The sequence below is a fragment of the Punica granatum genome, chromosome 2 (genome assembly GCF_007655135.1).
Source record: "Punica granatum isolate Tunisia-2019 chromosome 2, ASM765513v2, whole genome shotgun sequence".
NCBI lineage: Eukaryota > Viridiplantae > Streptophyta > Magnoliopsida > Myrtales > Lythraceae > Punica > Punica granatum.
The window spans coordinates 44,229,828-44,247,678 of NC_045128.1; the positions used below are offsets into that span (position 1 = coordinate 44,229,828).

The 17,851-nt window shown below is 39.8% G+C and overlaps 3 protein-coding genes and 1 pseudogene across 4 annotated transcripts; 2 read left to right on the top strand and 2 right to left on the bottom strand.

Annotated features, from left to right (window-relative positions):
* The first annotated feature begins 888 nt into the window (after nt 1–888).
* On the top strand, nt 889–3,499 carry LOC116197783 (putative kinase-like protein TMKL1). Its single transcript, XM_031528029.1, has 2 exons — nt 889–1,809; nt 2,349–3,499. The coding sequence occupies exons 1-2, from the start codon at nt 1,332–1,334 to the stop codon at nt 2,930–2,932; spliced, it is 1,062 nt and encodes a 353-aa protein (XP_031383889.1). The 5' UTR covers nt 889–1,331; the 3' UTR covers nt 2,933–3,499.
* A 1,810-nt stretch (nt 3,500–5,309) lies between these two features.
* LOC116194066 lies at nt 5,310–7,394 on the bottom strand (annotated as a pseudogene).
* A 3,135-nt stretch (nt 7,395–10,529) lies between these two features.
* Nucleotides 10,530–15,082, top strand: LOC116196050 (putative lipase ROG1). Of its 2 annotated transcripts, XM_031525568.1 has the most exons (12): nt 10,530–10,736; nt 10,840–10,976; nt 11,629–11,696; nt 12,250–12,320; nt 12,446–12,679; nt 13,030–13,193; nt 13,277–13,332; nt 13,447–13,499; nt 13,579–13,693; nt 14,029–14,126; nt 14,438–14,580; nt 14,676–15,082. In XM_031525568.1, exons 2-11 carry the CDS (start codon nt 10,843–10,845, stop codon nt 14,507–14,509), a joined length of 1,065 nt encoding a protein of 354 aa, XP_031381428.1. In that variant the 5' UTR covers nt 10,530–10,736; nt 10,840–10,842; the 3' UTR covers nt 14,510–14,580; nt 14,676–15,082. The 2 variants fall into 2 exon arrangements, with proteins under 2 accessions (XP_031381428.1, XP_031381429.1); XM_031525569.1 differs by having other exon boundaries at nt 10,530–10,976; nt 14,438–14,584.
* Nucleotides 15,083–15,825: 743 nt separating this feature from the next.
* On the bottom strand, nt 15,826–16,985 carry LOC116196051 (ethylene-responsive transcription factor ERF106-like). The gene has a single exon (XM_031525570.1). It carries the CDS (start codon nt 16,830–16,832, stop codon nt 16,041–16,043), a length of 792 nt encoding a protein of 263 aa, XP_031381430.1. The 5' UTR covers nt 16,833–16,985; the 3' UTR covers nt 15,826–16,040.
* Between the last annotated feature and the right edge of the window lie 866 nt (nt 16,986–17,851).

Below are 17,851 nucleotides of genomic sequence, written 5' to 3' on the forward strand. Positions count from 1 at the left end.
CGTCCTCGTTCAGTCGTTCTTTGTCTTTGTATCTTCAAATCATGGGAAGTAAATTAGTGGTTCCATTTCACTTCATATATAACAATAATGGCATAATTCGACTCTTCAAATTCTCTTTTGTGAATCAAAGAGTATGTGACACAGCAGTGCAAGCTATCGCATGATGATTAAGAGATTGCAGATTCGATACTCGTGATACTTATTTATACTAGGCCCATTTTTGTAACCGAAAAAAAACAAATCTCTCTTGAGTTACATAGGTAATTATAAACTTCTTCGCTGATGGTGTACTAGGGTTAATCAAAATTCTCCATATATATTAGACTGCATTGCACGGGTCACTTTGATTCCATAGTAATAGCAATTCAAAGAACATGATCAAACAAAGATTATTGAAAATTAAAATCGGTGTTCGAATAAAAGATGGTATAGAAGAGTGGTGCACGCTCTTACCTGATAATCTAGAGGTTCCATATTTAATATGTAGTGGGATTATTTGTATCATTTTATTAGTTATTAAGAATTTTATTTTATTGTACTAGATCATTAGTATTTTTTATAAAGCCAAAGGCAAAAAAGAAAAAGAAAAAGAAAAAGAGAAAGCGGTCTTTGAGTTGTCCATGCAAAAGTAAATTGCTATCTTTTCGAACGGGAAATGGTTTCATTTTCCGTCTTAACCCCTTTTTTTTGCTTTTATCCCCACATTCTGATGTTGTGTGCATGTGCGGTGTTAGTTACCAAACCATTAATGATCTCGATTGTGGAATTTCAGGGCAGATCAACCAATGGCCCATCCGCAAACTGGGCTCTTCGTGGGTGCTATAATTTGAAATTCACTAAAAACACCTAGTGGTTTAAGTCTGAGCAGGAATTAATAGGAAAGGAAACAGGCAGAGGAGGGAGGGAACCATGAAAATGGCCGCACAGAATATGCACATGGGGGGGTTAAGTTAAGATATGAGATATGAGAATCGAGATGAGATCGATCTGTCCTAACCGAATTCAGCAGCACTGCAGTTGTTTATCAGTCAGTCATTCCTTGTTCTCTCTGCGCTGCCTCTGGCTCTCTCTCTCTCTCTCTCTCTCACTCACTCACTCACTCACCCTCAACTCGGTGCTCATTCACACCCCACTCCCTAGTCCCAACACCGCCTCACAAAGTTTAACTCAATTCTATCTTCCAGTCCTTGTTCTGGTATGCTAACTAACAGTATACAGGCACTGGTAACCATACTCTTCAGCCTCGGAGTCAGATCACTATCTCTCCCCCCAGTTTAGCAGCGTCGAAGGTGTCAACTGTCTTAAATTAATTAACTTCCCAGCAGGTCCACATGCTCAAGCTAATCCTAGGTCTAGCCATACCTGTTTCCACAGTAATCCTTGTGGCGCTGTTCTATTTGTTCCAACGGCATCGGGCAAGGTCGAAGGATGATCACGGGGACTTGGAGAGCCTAGGCCAACAAGATGGGGATGGGACACAGGCCGAGGACCTTTTCATATTCCGAGGTGGCGAAGACCTCACCATATGTGACATCCTCGAAGCACCGGGAGAAGTCATCGGCAAATCCAACTACGGTACTTTGTACAGGGCTCTGTTGTACAGGAGCAGCGGCATGAGACTGCTGAGGTTCTTGAGGCCTGTGTGCACCGCTGCTACCGGAGAAGAATTCATTGATGTGATCGAATTCTTGGGGAGCATCAGGCACCCAAACCTCGTCCCGCTCCTTGGATTCTACTCGGGTCCTAGAGGTGAAAAGCTTCTCATTTATCCGTTTTACCGGCGAGGGAATCTAGCCGAGTTCATTCGAGGTACTTTTGCTTCTGGCGTTGTTGCTTTTTGATGCCCTGTCCCGAAGGCAATCTACTCGTACATGTAGAGTTCTTTCGATCGGTTACTATCTCCTCTTATTCAGTTTGATGTCTCAGTTTTATCATTGTCGGATTGAGATCATATATAAGTGCGTGTGGGTGCGCTCTAGGAAAACACAGACCAATCAACTGATTTTTCCTTGGATACTACTGCTTAAGCTGTTTTGGCATGAAGTGGAAGTGGGTCAGCAACTCTGCTATCTCAGCAAGTCTGTCTTCTAGGAAGGAAAACGTACATAACCATATCTATCGACGACTCTACTGTCGTCTCTCCAGCAGAGCTCTGAATCTTTCTAATCCTGCGCTCATTTTGGTGTTCCAATTTTAAGAATTAAGGGTTGCCCACTCCTTTCACGCACTGAACGTCCATCCTATTCCGATCAGTTATTCTTCTCAGTTAATTTGTCACTTTTCAACCGCAAATATGTTTCCATTTCTATTATTTCCGGATGAATAAATGTCTCTAATGGCAATGGCAGATAGGAGTGGGGACTCGCACATGTGGGCCACCATCTACAAGATCTCGGTTGGCATAGCCAGAGGATTGGATCATCTGCACACGGGGCTGATGAAGCCTGTGATCCACGCGAACCTAAAATCGAAGAACATTTTTTTGGACAGGAGTCATGAGCCATGCATCTCGGATTTTGGTCTGCATCTGCTCCTGAACCCTAGCACGGGCCAGGAGATGCTCGAGACTTCAGCGAGCGAGGGCTACAAAGCTCCCGAGCTCATCAAAATGAAGGATGCCAACGGAGACACCGACATATACAGTCTAGGGGTAATCTTGCTTGAGCTGGTCACAGGGAAGGAACCGATAACTGTGGAGGCCACCCCTGATGAGGATTCTCATCTGCCGAATTATCTGAGAAACGCGGTTCTCGGCCACAGACTCTCAGATTTGTATCACCCGGGAATTTTATCTTCGAGCGAGGATGTTGGAGTGACAGAAGAACGAGTGCTCAAGCTGTTTCAACTGGGGATGGCCTGCTGTTCACCTTCTCCTTCACTTAGGCCCAACATAAAGCAAGTCCTCAGGAAGCTTGAAGAGATTGGAACATGACAGAAGAGGGTAGCGTATATATCTGAGTTCTTATAAATACCGATGGAAAGGTCATCACCTCACTATTAACTTTCCAGATTATTTCCATGAGTGATTTGAATATATGTTGATGGCCACGGCCCATGAATATGATGCTGATGAGGAAGTCATCGATGGGGGAAGCCAATTTTTTTTTCATATGGCATTTTCTTGGGCAAGAGATAGATCTTAGGATATTTAATTTCTTTTTAGCTGCACGAAGAAAAAGAAAAAGGAAAGAGAGAGAGAGAGAGAGAGATAGAGAAAGAGAGAGGTTTGTAGGGCAGACTCTCTTATGACATTGACTTGCATTGTTTAGTTATGAGCTAGCATATGTTTAGTCTCGAAGACTCCTATCAAAAAAATATTTAGTCTCGAAGACGTACGAGAAACTGAAGTTCTTTATAGGCATATGAGGGAAATTTGGTTGGGGGTTTTGAAATGGGTGGGGTTGATCTGTTAGGCTACTTTCAGTATTCTTAATCGTTGTAATTGCAAGTAATCGATGAATGCATGAGATGCTGGATTCGATCGGTCCCAGCTTTGATATGTGTTGGGGGGAACATTGATATGAAGAACAGCAAGTGGATGGATTAATTTCTTCAAGCTAGCATTGAAATGGAATGATAAAGCGAAGCATTTATTCAAAAGCGCTATTGGCATTATGGCACGATTAGTAGTGGATTCATGTAGCTCCCAGCACAACCATCATCCATATATAGCCGTTAGAAAGACAGAAGTCGGACTACGTAATGTGTGATAATTGTTTGCTCAGCATGCATATTGTTGGTAGCATACCTACGACTACATCAACTACAGGCGTCTACAGAAGAGTGAATTTGTGATTGGATGTGTCCGTCTGCTCGAACTTGCTTGGAATTAAGAGCATAGTTTTGGCGAAATGTATACTAGATTTATGTTTTTTTTTTTTAAAAAAAAAGGTACACAAAACAGGATTTAATTAAACGAAGAGTATGTCTTCATTCTCCCAATTATGACAATGATTCTCCAGCTCTTAATTGTGTCAATAGCTGGCTGGCAATGGGTAGGTGGTGGGTGTGTGTCAATTGCCGATGTGATGTGAGGGATTATATTATTGCCGTTACACACTTACCACCTACTAATAATTAAACACATTCACCTTTTTGGCCTAATATAATATAATGTCACCTGATCGATGATTAATAAAGGCCGGATATATAAGGGAATATCATGTCTTCTTTTAATAACTACACCTTGGAAGTAGTGGGAAATTGTACAAAGATAGGTCTCATCTCATGGAAAATTAAAGTGCCAATTTTGTGGTCCATTTCCATCGGTTCTTTCTTTCTAGCTAGGAGAAAGAAGGGAGCACTTGCATTGCACTTCTTTTTTTTTTTCATTTCAGGACTTTTGGACCCAGTCAAAAAGAAATGGAAGAGAGGGCCTGCCTGCTGCCTAGATAAGATAGACATGAGAAATGAGATGGGCTTAATAAGAAAGAAGAGATAGAATGAAAAAGAGAATGAGGACCAGACCAGACCAGACCAGACCAGACCAGACCAGACCAGACCATGACCATGACCATGACCATGACCAGCCAGCCTTCAAAAGTGATGCATGGATCTTTTGAGACATTATTACACGAACTTTTGCTCTTTTTTCTTCTTGGAGGCATGCCTGCCTTTCAGGATCGGGATATTTGACTCTTCGCACATATTACGAGAGCGATACAAGATTCAATTATTCGCTGAAGAAGATATATATATATATATATATATATATATATATATATATATATCATACTGATCAATTCATTTGATCATTTTATTGATTATTAGTAGCTCTAATTAGTATTTCTCGCTTTCCTTGAGCTACGATGAGAGCTCATCGCTTCTTCACATCCATCATTCTCTCCATTCGATTAAAAAATTAGGTTAATAACCAAAAAATGCACAAACCTTTTACATTTTAATAATTCTACCACGAATTTTTTTCTTTAACCTAAAAATGTACAAACTTTTGATTTGACAACAATTTTAGCACGATGTCAAATTTTTCGTTAATTTGTATGGAAATTGAGGCCACAGATAACGCCGACCACCCTAATCGGGGGGAGGGCACCGCAACTCCAATCGGTCGGTGATGACCGGGGTCGTGGCTCCACCTGTCAGAATCGAGAGAATCCCCAATTTGAGGGTTCTCCTGATTTCGGGTGGGGGCCTCGATTTCCACCACCACCTCCCCATTGGGGTCGTCGGTGCCCTTTGTAACATCGATTCCGTCCAAATTAATGAAAAATTTGACGCCGTGTTAGAATTGTTATCAAATAGAAAGTTTGTGCATTTTTTAAGTTAAGAAAAAATGGTTCGCCCTAAAATTGTTAAAATTTGAATTTTTATTTTTATTATTTTTTTTTTGTATTACCCCTTAAAAATTTCCTCATTTTCTTCCATGGAAAGGCCAAGCATGGAGAAATCCTAGTTGTGCTGGGCCCATGGAATCAGACCCGGGATGAATTGTTTCAGGAAATGCAATGGGGAGTCACAACGAGGTTCGGTCCATATCTATCTAACGAAACCATTTAGACTGGTCCATCTCCTCTCATGAACATCGAAACATGTCTTGGAAGCTCCATATATCCCGAAGAGATGCGAGTACCCTCTAGACTCCCCAAAGCATCAGAATTTGCTGTTGCTGAACCATGGAGACATCGCCATTTCTTTATGTCGCTCTGTCTCGACAGTGAAACACATGGATGGACTCCAAGGACTGATTCAGTGCACTGCATTACTCCACAAATATCATTCGAATTCTGTGTCTTGGTGGGTGGAAAGTGGACAGGACACCCTAGCAGGTGGCAGGCAGGCAGGGGTAGGAATTCAATAACACACGAGCTTGGATATATTGAAATGGAATATCGCAATCTCTTTCCAGTTTTGTTGTGCCATAAGGTAATTAACTTTCTCCCTATCACAAATTATCTCTGGGAGATTCAATTTTCAGTATCACCAAGGAGAAATAATAGATTTAATTTCTTTGGAGGCAAGAAACTTGGGTACTAATCTGCGGAGTTGATGAAGAAAGGCGGTTCATTTAAAACGAAGTGCGTTGCATTGAATTTACTCCATTGATTGATTCAGATCAAACGCAGGACGGACTTTCTATGAGCTGATAAGAATTGCACCACGCAAATCTCATGCTCCGAAGATACTCGGTGTAGATGCCGGCTCACTCAGGTTGACCAGGGGAAATATCGCAGACTTCCTCAGACGTCCCACTCCTGAGATTAAAACGCATTACTTTTCCTTTTGCATGTACCACGAGAAATGATTCTTCATCGTTTTGTTCCCTGATGAGGCAAAGTACAGAGAACCGGTGGTCATCCAAGTCCTATGGCTCGTCGAGTTGGCCTCGCACTGTTTCAGGAAATGCAGTGAGAAGTGTATTGAGGTCCAGTTTGTACGTCATGGACCACCGGGAAATAGTTGTTTTCCATCTCATTAACGTCAAACTGTGTGGTAGGAGCTTCACATATCTCGATCAGATGCAAATGTACCCTCGACTCCCCAAAGCACCCGATCCCTCCTGTACTCCCATCCTTCAGCCACAGACGGGATCGGCATTTCTTGAAGGCGCTCGGTTTCCATGTGGAAATACATGGAAGGGCCCCATTCATTGATCCAGTGGACAGCACCGTTCCAGAAAACTCCACTCTGAAAGTTTGTGTTTGGATCGATGGCTAACGGATGCGGCCAAGGGCCTCCAAGGGCCCGTGTCTGAGGAGTAAATCTCAATCTGATAGTAACCTTGTAAATTGGCACAATTCCTAACGCATATGACTTTTTAAATAGGGGATCTTATGGGATCAAAAGCCATGCTAACACCAAGAGTCCTGGAGGCCCCACGCATGGCTCTTAATGGAGGAAGGGTGGTGCATTATTTGGTCGTGGGATTGTAAACGTGATACTTGCGCTCCTGCGATATCCTAGAGGTGCAGCACAAGAGGAGCAGCCCGTTGCAGGATTGCATAATCCTCATCCCAGGAGGATCCGGGACGAAATTAAGCAATCCAAAAGGAAGAGAATTCCGAGCACCACTAAGATTGACGAAGACATACTTGGGAGTATCGCAATGATAAGAAGAATCCTGCAAGAAGAGCCCCGAGACAGATGGCGGCAGAAGAGGGGATCGGTTATGACCGAGAGCCAGTGCTTGGAGACGGACTTGAACTCGAGGAGGGACTTGATTGGGAGTTGGAGGAGGATCTCAAGTAAGAGGTCATCATCGCCTGCCACCTTCTCAAGTACCAGATGAGATGATTTCTCTCCCCTGACGGCTTATTAATCGATGAAGCTAGCAAGCGAGGTTTATATATATCGCACCGTGCCTTTAAATATGTGATCGATGAATAAGGCAGGAAGGAAGGGAACTCGCTTGAAAGATCGCGGGGCACGACAAATGTACAAGTACAGGAGGGGAGGAATATTTCCATGGAAGCTTGGTAAGTTGACTTTTGACCCGATCGAGAGACAATAGCATCACAGGATAGGATATGTCGACATATATATATATATATATATATATGTATGCCAACCTAAACCAACCTTTCTCTGACTGTACCTCATTATGTAAAGTTTTAACCAAATTCAAACTCCTTCCGATCGATCATCTCCCCCTTCTTCCCAGAGCTGTAATATTCCCAAAGAAAAGAAAAGATTGAGATGAGAATCGAATCCAAAATCTCATAATTCCGGGCGATGACTTGTGGCACTGTATCAAATTTTCCATATACATCTATTTCTTGTTCAAAATCATGGTCATCAAGAAGGACTAAATATTATATATATATATATATATATATATATGTTACTGATCGCTTCTTTTATAATGTTCAATCTAGAAGGATAACTTGAGCACGTTTAAGGCGACCACCTGTAAAGCAGGTTCTGTTTAACATATGAAAGTAAGAACAATTTGGAGAACAAATTAAATTATATTATTATTACCGCAGGCCACCTAATTCACCCAAAAAATATATATATATATATATATATATATTATTAGCGAGAAAAAAACGTACTCTTATTATTTGATCCAATATGCCAATTACCTTCTTTTAGATGGGAATAAAGATTTGATATGTACGGGGATTATTATGTAGTACCAGCCTGAATTAGAGATGTTCATGGGCAGAGTTTGAGACAGCTAGATCATTCCAAAACCCAAATTCCTTATAAAGGATTGGCCTCCAAATCTTTTCCAAACCCTTTAAGAATTTAGCGAAAAAAATTTCAAGTCGTTTTCACTAAATTAACGGATTTTTTTCTTTTAATCTATTATTGAACTCTTTAACCATTATTAAAAGACACGAAGTAGTATCAACAAGAAAATAAATATTTAGTCACGTGAATTTTAGTATAAAAACACCAGCTAAATTAACATTACACCAGAAATAGTTTCATCACATCGAGTTTCCCTAATAATATAAAAAAATAAAACTGATACTCTTTAGTCCAACAAAAGAACTTGAAAATGATCTCAAACACAATTCTTAATATGTTAGAACAACTCACTACAAACAAACAACCTAAACAAATTCAAACACCAAAACTCCTTAATCCTCCACAAGCTCTACATTACCATTGAATCATTGATATCTTCTTTCGGTGCATCGAAGACATTATTATTCCACTACAACCAACATCTATAAAAATGGAGATAAGAAATAATCAAATAATCGACTAATAAAATAAATTAGTAACTAACGTGAAGAGAAGAGCCCTTAACCCTGATTGAATTAGAATAAGTATCTCTTAAATCTAATAAATGACTACATGTATTTTAATAATTTCATACATTAGAGGGTTTGGGACGGGTTTTGAAGTAGAATATCATACATTTCCCAATCCTTATAGGGTTTGAGTAAAAAATCCTTAAACCCTTCCTACAACCCAACGAATAAAATCCTTTAATACTTGGGAAGGATCAAAACTCATTTATAAAAATTCATCAACATCCCTAGCCTCAATGGCGGAGCCACATGGGCTACGGGGGCACTTGCACCCCTGAAATTTGAGTTCTTTTCAATTTTACTCTCAAAAGTATACTTATTTATATTTTTTTAATGTAAAATTAAGTATTTTGTCCCGTTGACAAAATATTTATGCATTATTTATATCAAGTTATATTTTTGCCCCAACTGGATCAAAATCATGGCTACGTCCCTGCATAGCTTGAATCAGAATTCTGAACTTCCTCCAATATAGTATAATAGGATAGGATGTAAAGTATTATTATAATGAAGAGGGTGTCGATTGGAATAATAATAATGGATCAGCCAATTAATAGATAGAAGCGATATGTAGGACCTGCTGACCTATCTCCATTCATTCATCATCATAAAGAAAAATACATACATATATTGCTGTTGTGGTGAAAGAAATGATGCTCCTGGCTTAGTCTTAATGCAGTTTCAAGCAACCGTGCCTTTTTTCTTCTTTTCTTTTTTTATTTTCAATTTAATCAATTGGTATGTGGACTCTTTTGCCCTTTCAAAAGTTCCACGTGAGAGTCATGTGACTTATTTTGGTGAAAAAGTTACTGGAAATTACACCGAGTGTGCACGGTGATTATCTTTAATAAGGTCAGGCAGTATAATGTAAAATTTCAAAGATTGAAAGCTATGTTCAAAGGCTCGGGGCAAATTGCATTTTGTACTCAATATATATACAGATAGTATACAGATAGAGAGATCAAGACATGGATGATGATCTAAATCGGTGTTGCGGCTTAATTCTCTTTAATACTTATTGAATTTTTGTTGTAAATATAAATTATGTCTATTTGTTTGTAATTTTTTATAACAATTAATCTAAACATTATTTTGGTAGTTATTATTCTAACCCTATTTATTATTTAATAGGGTGGAATACAACTTTATCTATATATATATATATATATAGTCATATTGATAGTATGTATATATATGTATATAAGTTATGTATATAGGTATTCATCGCTGCAATTAGAAGAAAAGCAAATTAGTGAGGTCAACATATTTATATATCTTGGAAGCAATATATCTATGGATTCAAGCGTGCACTGACGGGCAAGACTGAAATTTTATTAGTTTCTTTGCATTAATGTTGGATGAATCAATTTCTTTTTCTTTTACATTTTATATACTTTTAATAACCAATCTAAAAAATTCTCCTAATTCAAAAATATTACTTAATATGATGTGAGAATTTATATAATATTTAAGGACTATTAAATACAGGAATGACATTCCTGGTGACAAAATCCATAAATAAAGAGGCGTTGTTGTACAATGGCTATAATTTCCGTTCAGGGTTCTTCATAGGCAAATATGATGTCAATTTCTTATCTTGCCATCCTTCGTGAAATAATTGACCCTCTTTGCGGGGTCTTTTTGAGACATAACATCAGTTACATGGGTCAACTTGAGATAAATGGAACTAGAGGGGAAAAATTAAGCAATTAGAAAAATTCAAGGAGCATACTGAAAGTAAGTACCTTTTGTTTTTTTATATTATTATTTTTAATAAGAGCCGGTGCCGCGTGTATCTTTTCTAGCTTCCCTTAGCTTCCTTCGCTCTCAGGAACTCTCTCTCTCTCTCTCTCTCTCTCTCTCTTGGCCTCACATAATCAGAAAAGAAAGAACTGACTCTGCGTTTTCACGTTGAACCCAAACGCCATCGTTTGCCCACATTTCCTCGCATTTCCCCTCTACAGTCTTCTCCGGAAACGCACAGACGGCGCCGACTCTCTTCCTTTTCCATCGGTATCGATCCGCCCGCGTCGATTCTCATTCTCGTGGAGTCGATCAAATGCATTCTGTTTCTACCTCATGATACTTGCTGCTCTATTCGCAATCCGAACCGCAGCTGATGGAGAACGGGAAGATAGAGAACGGAGTCTGCTCTGAGGAATCCATTGATGGCAGCCGAGATGTTTGGAGCTGTAATTCCGATGCTTCCTCCGCCGATCACCTCGTTATCATGGTCAATGGAATTCTAGGAAGGTCTGTGCAGGTTCTGACGCGCGAGCTTTTCCGGTTGCGTTTTGTTCGGTTTCATCGATGCCTCGATTTCCCTTAAAAGGAAAAAAAAAAAAAAAAAAAAGATGATTTCGATTCGGCTGGACGTTGCCTGTTAATGGCGATGGGGATTCTCCATATTGTTGGATGATCCTCTATTCATCTGCTATGCTATGAGAATTGAGTGGAAATTTTCTTTTTTTTTGTCTCTCTTGATCTTATTTTGGCATATCTCGAGAACTTTGGAACGTCCATACCTAGTCTGCAGATTAATACAAATTTGGACTCATTAGTTGTAGGCCTCTGCATCTACCTCTATTACGCAACGCATTTGATTGTCTATGCTGGAAGGGCCTCCTTCACTGGGAACGACAAACATTAGTATTTCATTTGAGGTTCTGTCCAAATGTCCATAACTGTGAGCTAACGAGAGTTCCAACTTTGCATATTTTACTATCTCCGACAGAATTGTTGCTAGTGAACTGTCGCATCGGAAGAGTGTCTGGGTGCTGCTGTTTTTGTGTGTTTGTTTATTGCTCTTATTTGTATAAGTCATAAGAGTTGATTCAAGAGGTGCACATTGGGCGGTTAGGCTTTTACTGATTCCAGTCCCTAAAATGCCATGTGTTCATTGCAGTTCCTCTGATTGGAAGTTTGCAGCCGAGCAGTTTGTTAAGGAGCTCCCTGATAAAGTGTTTGTTCACTGTAAGATATACTCGCATGCTGATATGTTTGTTCAACTGCTAGCTTACTTGCTACATCTGTTCCCCTGACATTGATCTTCGAATGTTAAAACCCCCCATTTATTATTCCTTTGCTCAGCTACTTTTTTCTATACGTGGAAGAATCTTTCATGAATTTTTTTTTTCTTTTTTTCCTTGAATATGACTTTGCATCGCTCCTCTTGGAGCACTTGAAATCATGAAGTGGGATATGGTGCTCTGTATCTGCAGGATGGGAGTAGCAGATTAGTATTTATATAGAATTCAAAAATATAAATCAGTTTGATTACTCTAGGCTAGATTGGAACATTTTATAATATCAGTTACTATAGTATAAGTGATCCTGTTAGCTTCGTGGTGATTAATCAACTATCAGCATTTAATTTATTGGTTCTTTTATATTGTGAATTCTCAAGTCTTCTATTCTTATTTGTGATCTGTTCAGTCAGGAATTCTTCTCATTGGCAGTCTTGGCCCCTGCATTTTCTAACATTCGTATTAATTTACAAGCGCATACTTAATTGATCTATTACCAGGTAGCGAGCGGAATGTGGCAAAGCTTACGCTGGATGGAGTTGATGTGATGGGTGAACGGTTGGCTGAAGAGGTTGGTTCATTTTGCACTGACGGATTTTCCCAATTTTGACCATGAAAGCAATTAGTCATATCCATGAAGATAACATGCATCTACTGGAAATTATAATGTTTTTCCATGAAATGTTCTGTCGTCAGGTCCTTGAAGTGATGAAAAGGAAGCCTAATCTTCATAAGATTTCATTTGTTGCACATTCTGTTGGAGGTTTAGTAGCAAGATATGCGATTGGGAGATTGTATAGGCCGTCTAAGAGTGGAAGTGGATCTGCTAGTAAAGTGGAAGCTGACTTGAAGGGTACAATAGGTGGTCTAGAGGCTATGAACTTCATAACTGTTGCATCACCGCATCTAGGATCAAGGGGTAATAAGCAGGTATTATCTCCTACCCTCCCAATCCTCTTAAATTGAGCTGATAGCTTATTAGGTTTTGATCATTCAGAAATACCTTTTTCTTCCGTTTCATTGATATGCACTAAACTTGCCATTATTCGAGGATTTAGTTATAATGGGTGAGCTGTATCGCATGTCTGAGAACATGTCTTCGTCTGTACTTTATGTTTCACTATCAGTTTTGTAGGGTAGGTGCTTGAATTTCCACGAACATTAGTTTGTGGCTGGACCTGTAAATTCTTGGAGGTGCTTTCTCCTCATGTCCCTGAATTGGTTTACTTTCAGCAATTATTTCGAGTGTTTATTTTGTTTTGGCTATTATTATCCTGCAGGTACCATTTCTTTTTGGTGTGACAGCCTTTGAAAAAGCAGCGAATTATGTAATTCACTGGATATTTAGAAGAACGGGTCGTCATCTTTTTCTCAATGATGATGATGAAGGAAAGCCCCCGCTACTTAGACGCATGTTGGAAGATTATGATGATTGCCATTTCATGTATGTATATTGATTTGTATACTGTGTAGCTATTTAATAAATTAAAATGGTGTTTATCATGACTGAAGTGGTAAACTCTGTAGGTCTGCACTGCAAACGTTCAAGCGCCGGGTGGTATATTCAAATGCATGCTATGACCGTATCCTGTTCTCGTGTTACTTGTCCTGCAATTTTTTATTTTATTTTTGTCTTTTTCATCTTCTTGTTTTTTTGAGAATCTTTTTGAGGTTTCCTTGACTATATTCCTTGTTAGATATTGTTGGGTGGAGAACATCATCAATAAGGCGTAACACCGATTTACCTAAGGTCTTGCCTGTTCACTGTCCATAGTCTTGTTCTTAGGACTTTTTTTTGAGTTTCACTTAATGAATTTATCGGTTTCCAGTGGGGGGACTCTCTTGATGACAAGTATCCACATATTGTTTATGAAGAACATTGCAAGGCTGACGAAAATTGTGAACCTTCATCAGTTGGAGAAGATTGCTTTGACAAGTTAGAAGGTTTGATAGCACTAGTGCTAACTCTGATTGTGTCTCTGAATTCTCTGTGTTTTTTACATGCATATATGGCTTGAAATGGGTCTGTCAAATGACATATACAACATGAGAGATGCTGAGATTGAGAATGAGACACTGCCTGGGACATGTAAAATAGTAAAAAAAAAAAAAAAAAAAATCAGGGATGCTTGTAATGATTGCTATACGGGGTATAGCATGAACAACTGTCGTGTAAAAATACGATTAAGCTTTATAACTGAACTAAGCAAATAGATTTAGTATCCGATGTTCCAAACTGCTTCCACAAGATAGTGATTGGAACATGGTTGACTGTGCAGAGGAACTGGTAACGGGTTTGTCTCGTGTATCATGGGAGAAAGTGGATGTTAGCTTTCATCGCAGTTGGCAGAAATTTGCTGCTCATAGCATTATTCAGGTAAGCTTTTCCTCTTTCCTCCTTTCACAGAGACATCTGCATGCCCATCATGAGATACAATTGGAACCTACACATGGCAATACCTTTTAGTTTGGAAGAATTTGGGATGCCTTTGCATTCAACTCCATCATTGCAGATGCTGAGGTGACTTGCAATTGAAAACAGAATTCGGAGTTTGCTATTTGTTACTGCTTATAATTTGTTCCTTCGAGTACAACATTGCAAAAAATTCAATAATTTAGTTATATTGAATAATATTTGCTCTGACATCCCTGGTCGTCGCTGGGCCTCGACTTTGCTAATTAACACAGGTCAAAGATCATGTTACACACAAAGAAGGTGCGGATGTCATTCAACACATGATCGATCACTTTCTCACGTAGAGAGCTGTGGACGTGAACATCAGTTGGAAGTATTATTGCACTTTGAGAACTGCGGATGCCGTGTCTCAATTGTGGGTAGTTATTATTATTGGACTTATTGTCAGATTCCCGGGGTTTGAGTCTTGGTGGTTCTCGGTCTCTAAAGAAATTCCATGATTTTTAACAGATCCAAGAGAAAGATGAAGGTGGTGGTTCTTCAGCGAGAGAGCTTCTTGAGCAACTGTGGCTAGGCTAAGAAATTGATGAGGAGATAAAATCATTTTATTCATTGTATGTAATTGTACGTGAAAATTCTTGTCACCAGTGAAACAATAATGGAACACTGGTTGCTTTTTATATTTGAAGATTCTGTATGCACGTGTACACCAGCCAAAGGCAGATGTGGATGGATCATTGTGGTCCCATCTTGTACTTAAACGCAAGATTGCCCTAAAACCCTGCTACTCAAGGAAGAAATCATTCCGAGCCAGTATGTTTTTGTGCTTGGTTGAACGTGAGCGCATACTCACCGACCTAACGGGGTACTTAAGACGCACTTATAAGTGAACAAATTATAACTAGAGTTCCAAGTTCTGTTGTTGTTGTTGTTATGGTCCTGTATTGGAGATATCACAAAGTTCGTTTGACGCGACAATTAATTAGCCCCTATGCTACGTCTACGTGGGTGTGAAGGAAAGAGAACACAAGTGGAGTGGAGCTGGGGCCTGACCTTCCAATTCCATGGGATTGGGATTGGGATAAGGATAGAGGGGGAAAGGTGGTTGGGGCTCAAACGAATGACAACTTTCGTTTCGTTGTACGGCTGTTTAGGAATACATTATGTTGACAACGCGTGGAGACGGATGGGGATGTGACACTCCCCTCCAGTCCAGTCCAGTCCAGACATCAACTTGTGCAAGTAGCAGGGAGCAACTTGCTTTGAGTTGAGTGTGCAAAGAGGAGGATTTGGTCAGTCCCATCCCAAGTCCAAGTCCATGAATCTTGTGACATGAGACCAAGAATTAATTCAATTCAATTCAATTCAATTCAATTGCACATTCAACTTAATAATAATGAGCTAGCTAGTTTTCAATTAAATCTGTTCTTTTGCGCATGTGATGCTTCAGATCTGATGTTTGGGTTTTGGTTTGTTCTGCGTGGAATTTTGCAGCACCTCTGGCTCTAGCTTATAGGAGGTTAGTTTTAATTATTAGTTCATCATGTGTGACCTGACGACATGGATTTTGATTAGGTAAGAATTAATACTTTTTTTTTTTTTTTTGCATTTTACTATCTGACAAGAGAGAAATGTAACTGGCACCACCCGAAACACAGTGGACTTAAATAATTAAATTGGCTTGCAAACTTTTCCTTGGCATATTTATTTTACATTAATTAATTACAGCCCAAGAGAAGAACAAAGAGCATAGGCTCCTTCCTCCAAGACAGATTTTTAATCAAGGTAGATGGATAGATAGATCGATAAGGGAATATTTTACATTTTATCAATTACACTAATTTAACATTTTTTTTTTCTGATCACCGCTCAAATTCAATTATTATCTCGATGGACCGACTGCACACGAACATCTTCCTGATCATCCCAGCAGGAATCACCAGCACCAGCAGGAGGACTCTCCGTCGACTCTGCTACGGCCACCCCCGGTTCAGCTCCAGCTGTCTCCTCCTGAATATCTTCCCTCGCCTTCAGCTTCCTCCTCCTCTTCCGTCCAGCATTCGCCGGAGGCGCCGCGTCTCCAGCCTCGGACGGGAAATTCAGGATCGCCTTCCGGCCCCTCATCTTGAAGGCGGCACAGTCATAAGCCTTGGCAGCGTCCACGTCCGTGTCAAATGTCCCGAGCCAGACTCGACTCCCCTTCCGGGCAGGGTCCCGGATCTCCGCTGCATACTTGCCCCACGGCCTTCTCCGGACACCTCTGTAATGGCAATGGCCGATGATCATCTGGTCATGTTGATCAGGGTCTGACCTGGTCCGCGAAAGCCGCTTCAGTACTTCCGGTGGTGGTGATTCCCGGGGAAGGGAGTACTTGTGGTTCAGTGTCACTAGGTGGAGGTGGTTGCGGTCAATGTGCTCTGGCTTGATGTAAAGAAGATCATCATTGCCCGAAGTGGGAGAGGGAGAGCTGGACGACTCGGACTCGGACTCGGACTCGGACTCGGACTCGGAAAAAGGGCTCTCGATCTTGACAGAACACAGCTCGGCGTCGAAACTGAGGGCGCTGATGAAGCTGGTAACTGTGGTATCAAGGGAGTGGACGTCGAAGCTGGTGTCATCAGCTAGGAGATGCTGTCTTATGAGTTCTAATGCTGAGAAATCATCCATTTTATTTATTTAATTCGTTTTTTCTTTTTAAAATTGGGAGAGAAAATAAATTTTTTTTAAAAAAAAAAGGGGGAGGGGGGGAGCGAATGTTTTTGTTTCTCTCTGATTTGTGTTTTGTTGGGCTTTTTGAGAGGAGGTGTGGTTTGGGGCGAAGGAAGGGATTCGCTTTATATACGTACGTAAGGGTTCGGGCCGGGGCTGCGGGGGAATTAATTCAAGGAAGGATAGATAGATAGATAGATAGATGGATGGATGGATGGATAGAATTTGGTTTGATGTCTTGTCGTCCGTCCAATTGAAATAATAAGTTGAGAATTTTGAGTTCAGTGTTGGGATTGCCTTTCTGGCTTTGGAGAAAAATTTTAAGTCCTTTCTTTTTCAATTTACGAGGCAGATGCATAGATTTAAAATAATATAACGAAATAAAAATCTTAATATTTAATAAAGATATAAAATAATTTCACAATAAATATTAAATTTGAAATATCTCGATTACTATATAAAAATATACAATATTGTGGGGTTTCACTCACACACCAACAAATTTCATCTAATACATATACATGCGGGATTCCACCCATAAAAGAAATATCCTTTAGCTTTCTCTTTTCTCTTTTCTTTTTTTGACAGGTGAAATATCCTTTAGCTATAGCTCTAGTTTTCTCCGCACCTTTGTTATGATGATCTTATCCAAATTATGAATGAACCGACGCTTGACAGTACATTACAGTTTGGATTTAAGTATTGTCCGATGGACAAGGACAACGATGGACTTGTGGGGTAGGAATTAATACTAAAGAATGCATGGGACATTATATTGAGAGGGAAAGGATCCAAAACTAAAATTATTTCAAAAGATCAATTTTGCTCTCGATCTAGTCGGTCAGTCAATCACTGACATTCGAGCAAAAACTTCAAAAGATATCTGCTGTTCTAATTATATTATCTAATGCATAAATACGATTTTGATAATCTTTCTTCTTAACTTCTAGTGATAATATATATATATATATATGTGT

Bases quoted from the DNA above. Each gene is read 5' to 3' on its own strand.
- LOC116197783 (XM_031528029.1), top strand. From the start codon at position 1,332: ATGCTCAAGCTAATCCTAGGTCTAGCCATACCTGTTTCCACAGTAATC. The intron at 1,810-2,348 runs GTACTTTTGCTT...TGGCAATGGCAG, and splicing joins TCTAGCCGAGTTCATTCGAG to ATAGGAGTGGGGACTCGCAC.
- LOC116196051 (XM_031525570.1), bottom strand. From the start codon at position 16,832: ATGGATGATTTCTCAGCATTAGAACTCATAAGACAGCATCTCCTAGCT.
- LOC116196050 (XM_031525569.1), top strand. From the start codon at position 10,843: ATGGAGAACGGGAAGATAGAGAACGGAGTCTGCTCTGAGGAATCCATT. The intron at 12,680-13,029 runs GTATTATCTCCT...ATTATCCTGCAG, and splicing joins GATCAAGGGGTAATAAGCAG to GTACCATTTCTTTTTGGTGT. The intron at 14,127-14,437 runs GTAAGCTTTTCC...TAATTAACACAG, and splicing joins CTGCTCATAGCATTATTCAG to GTCAAAGATCATGTTACACA.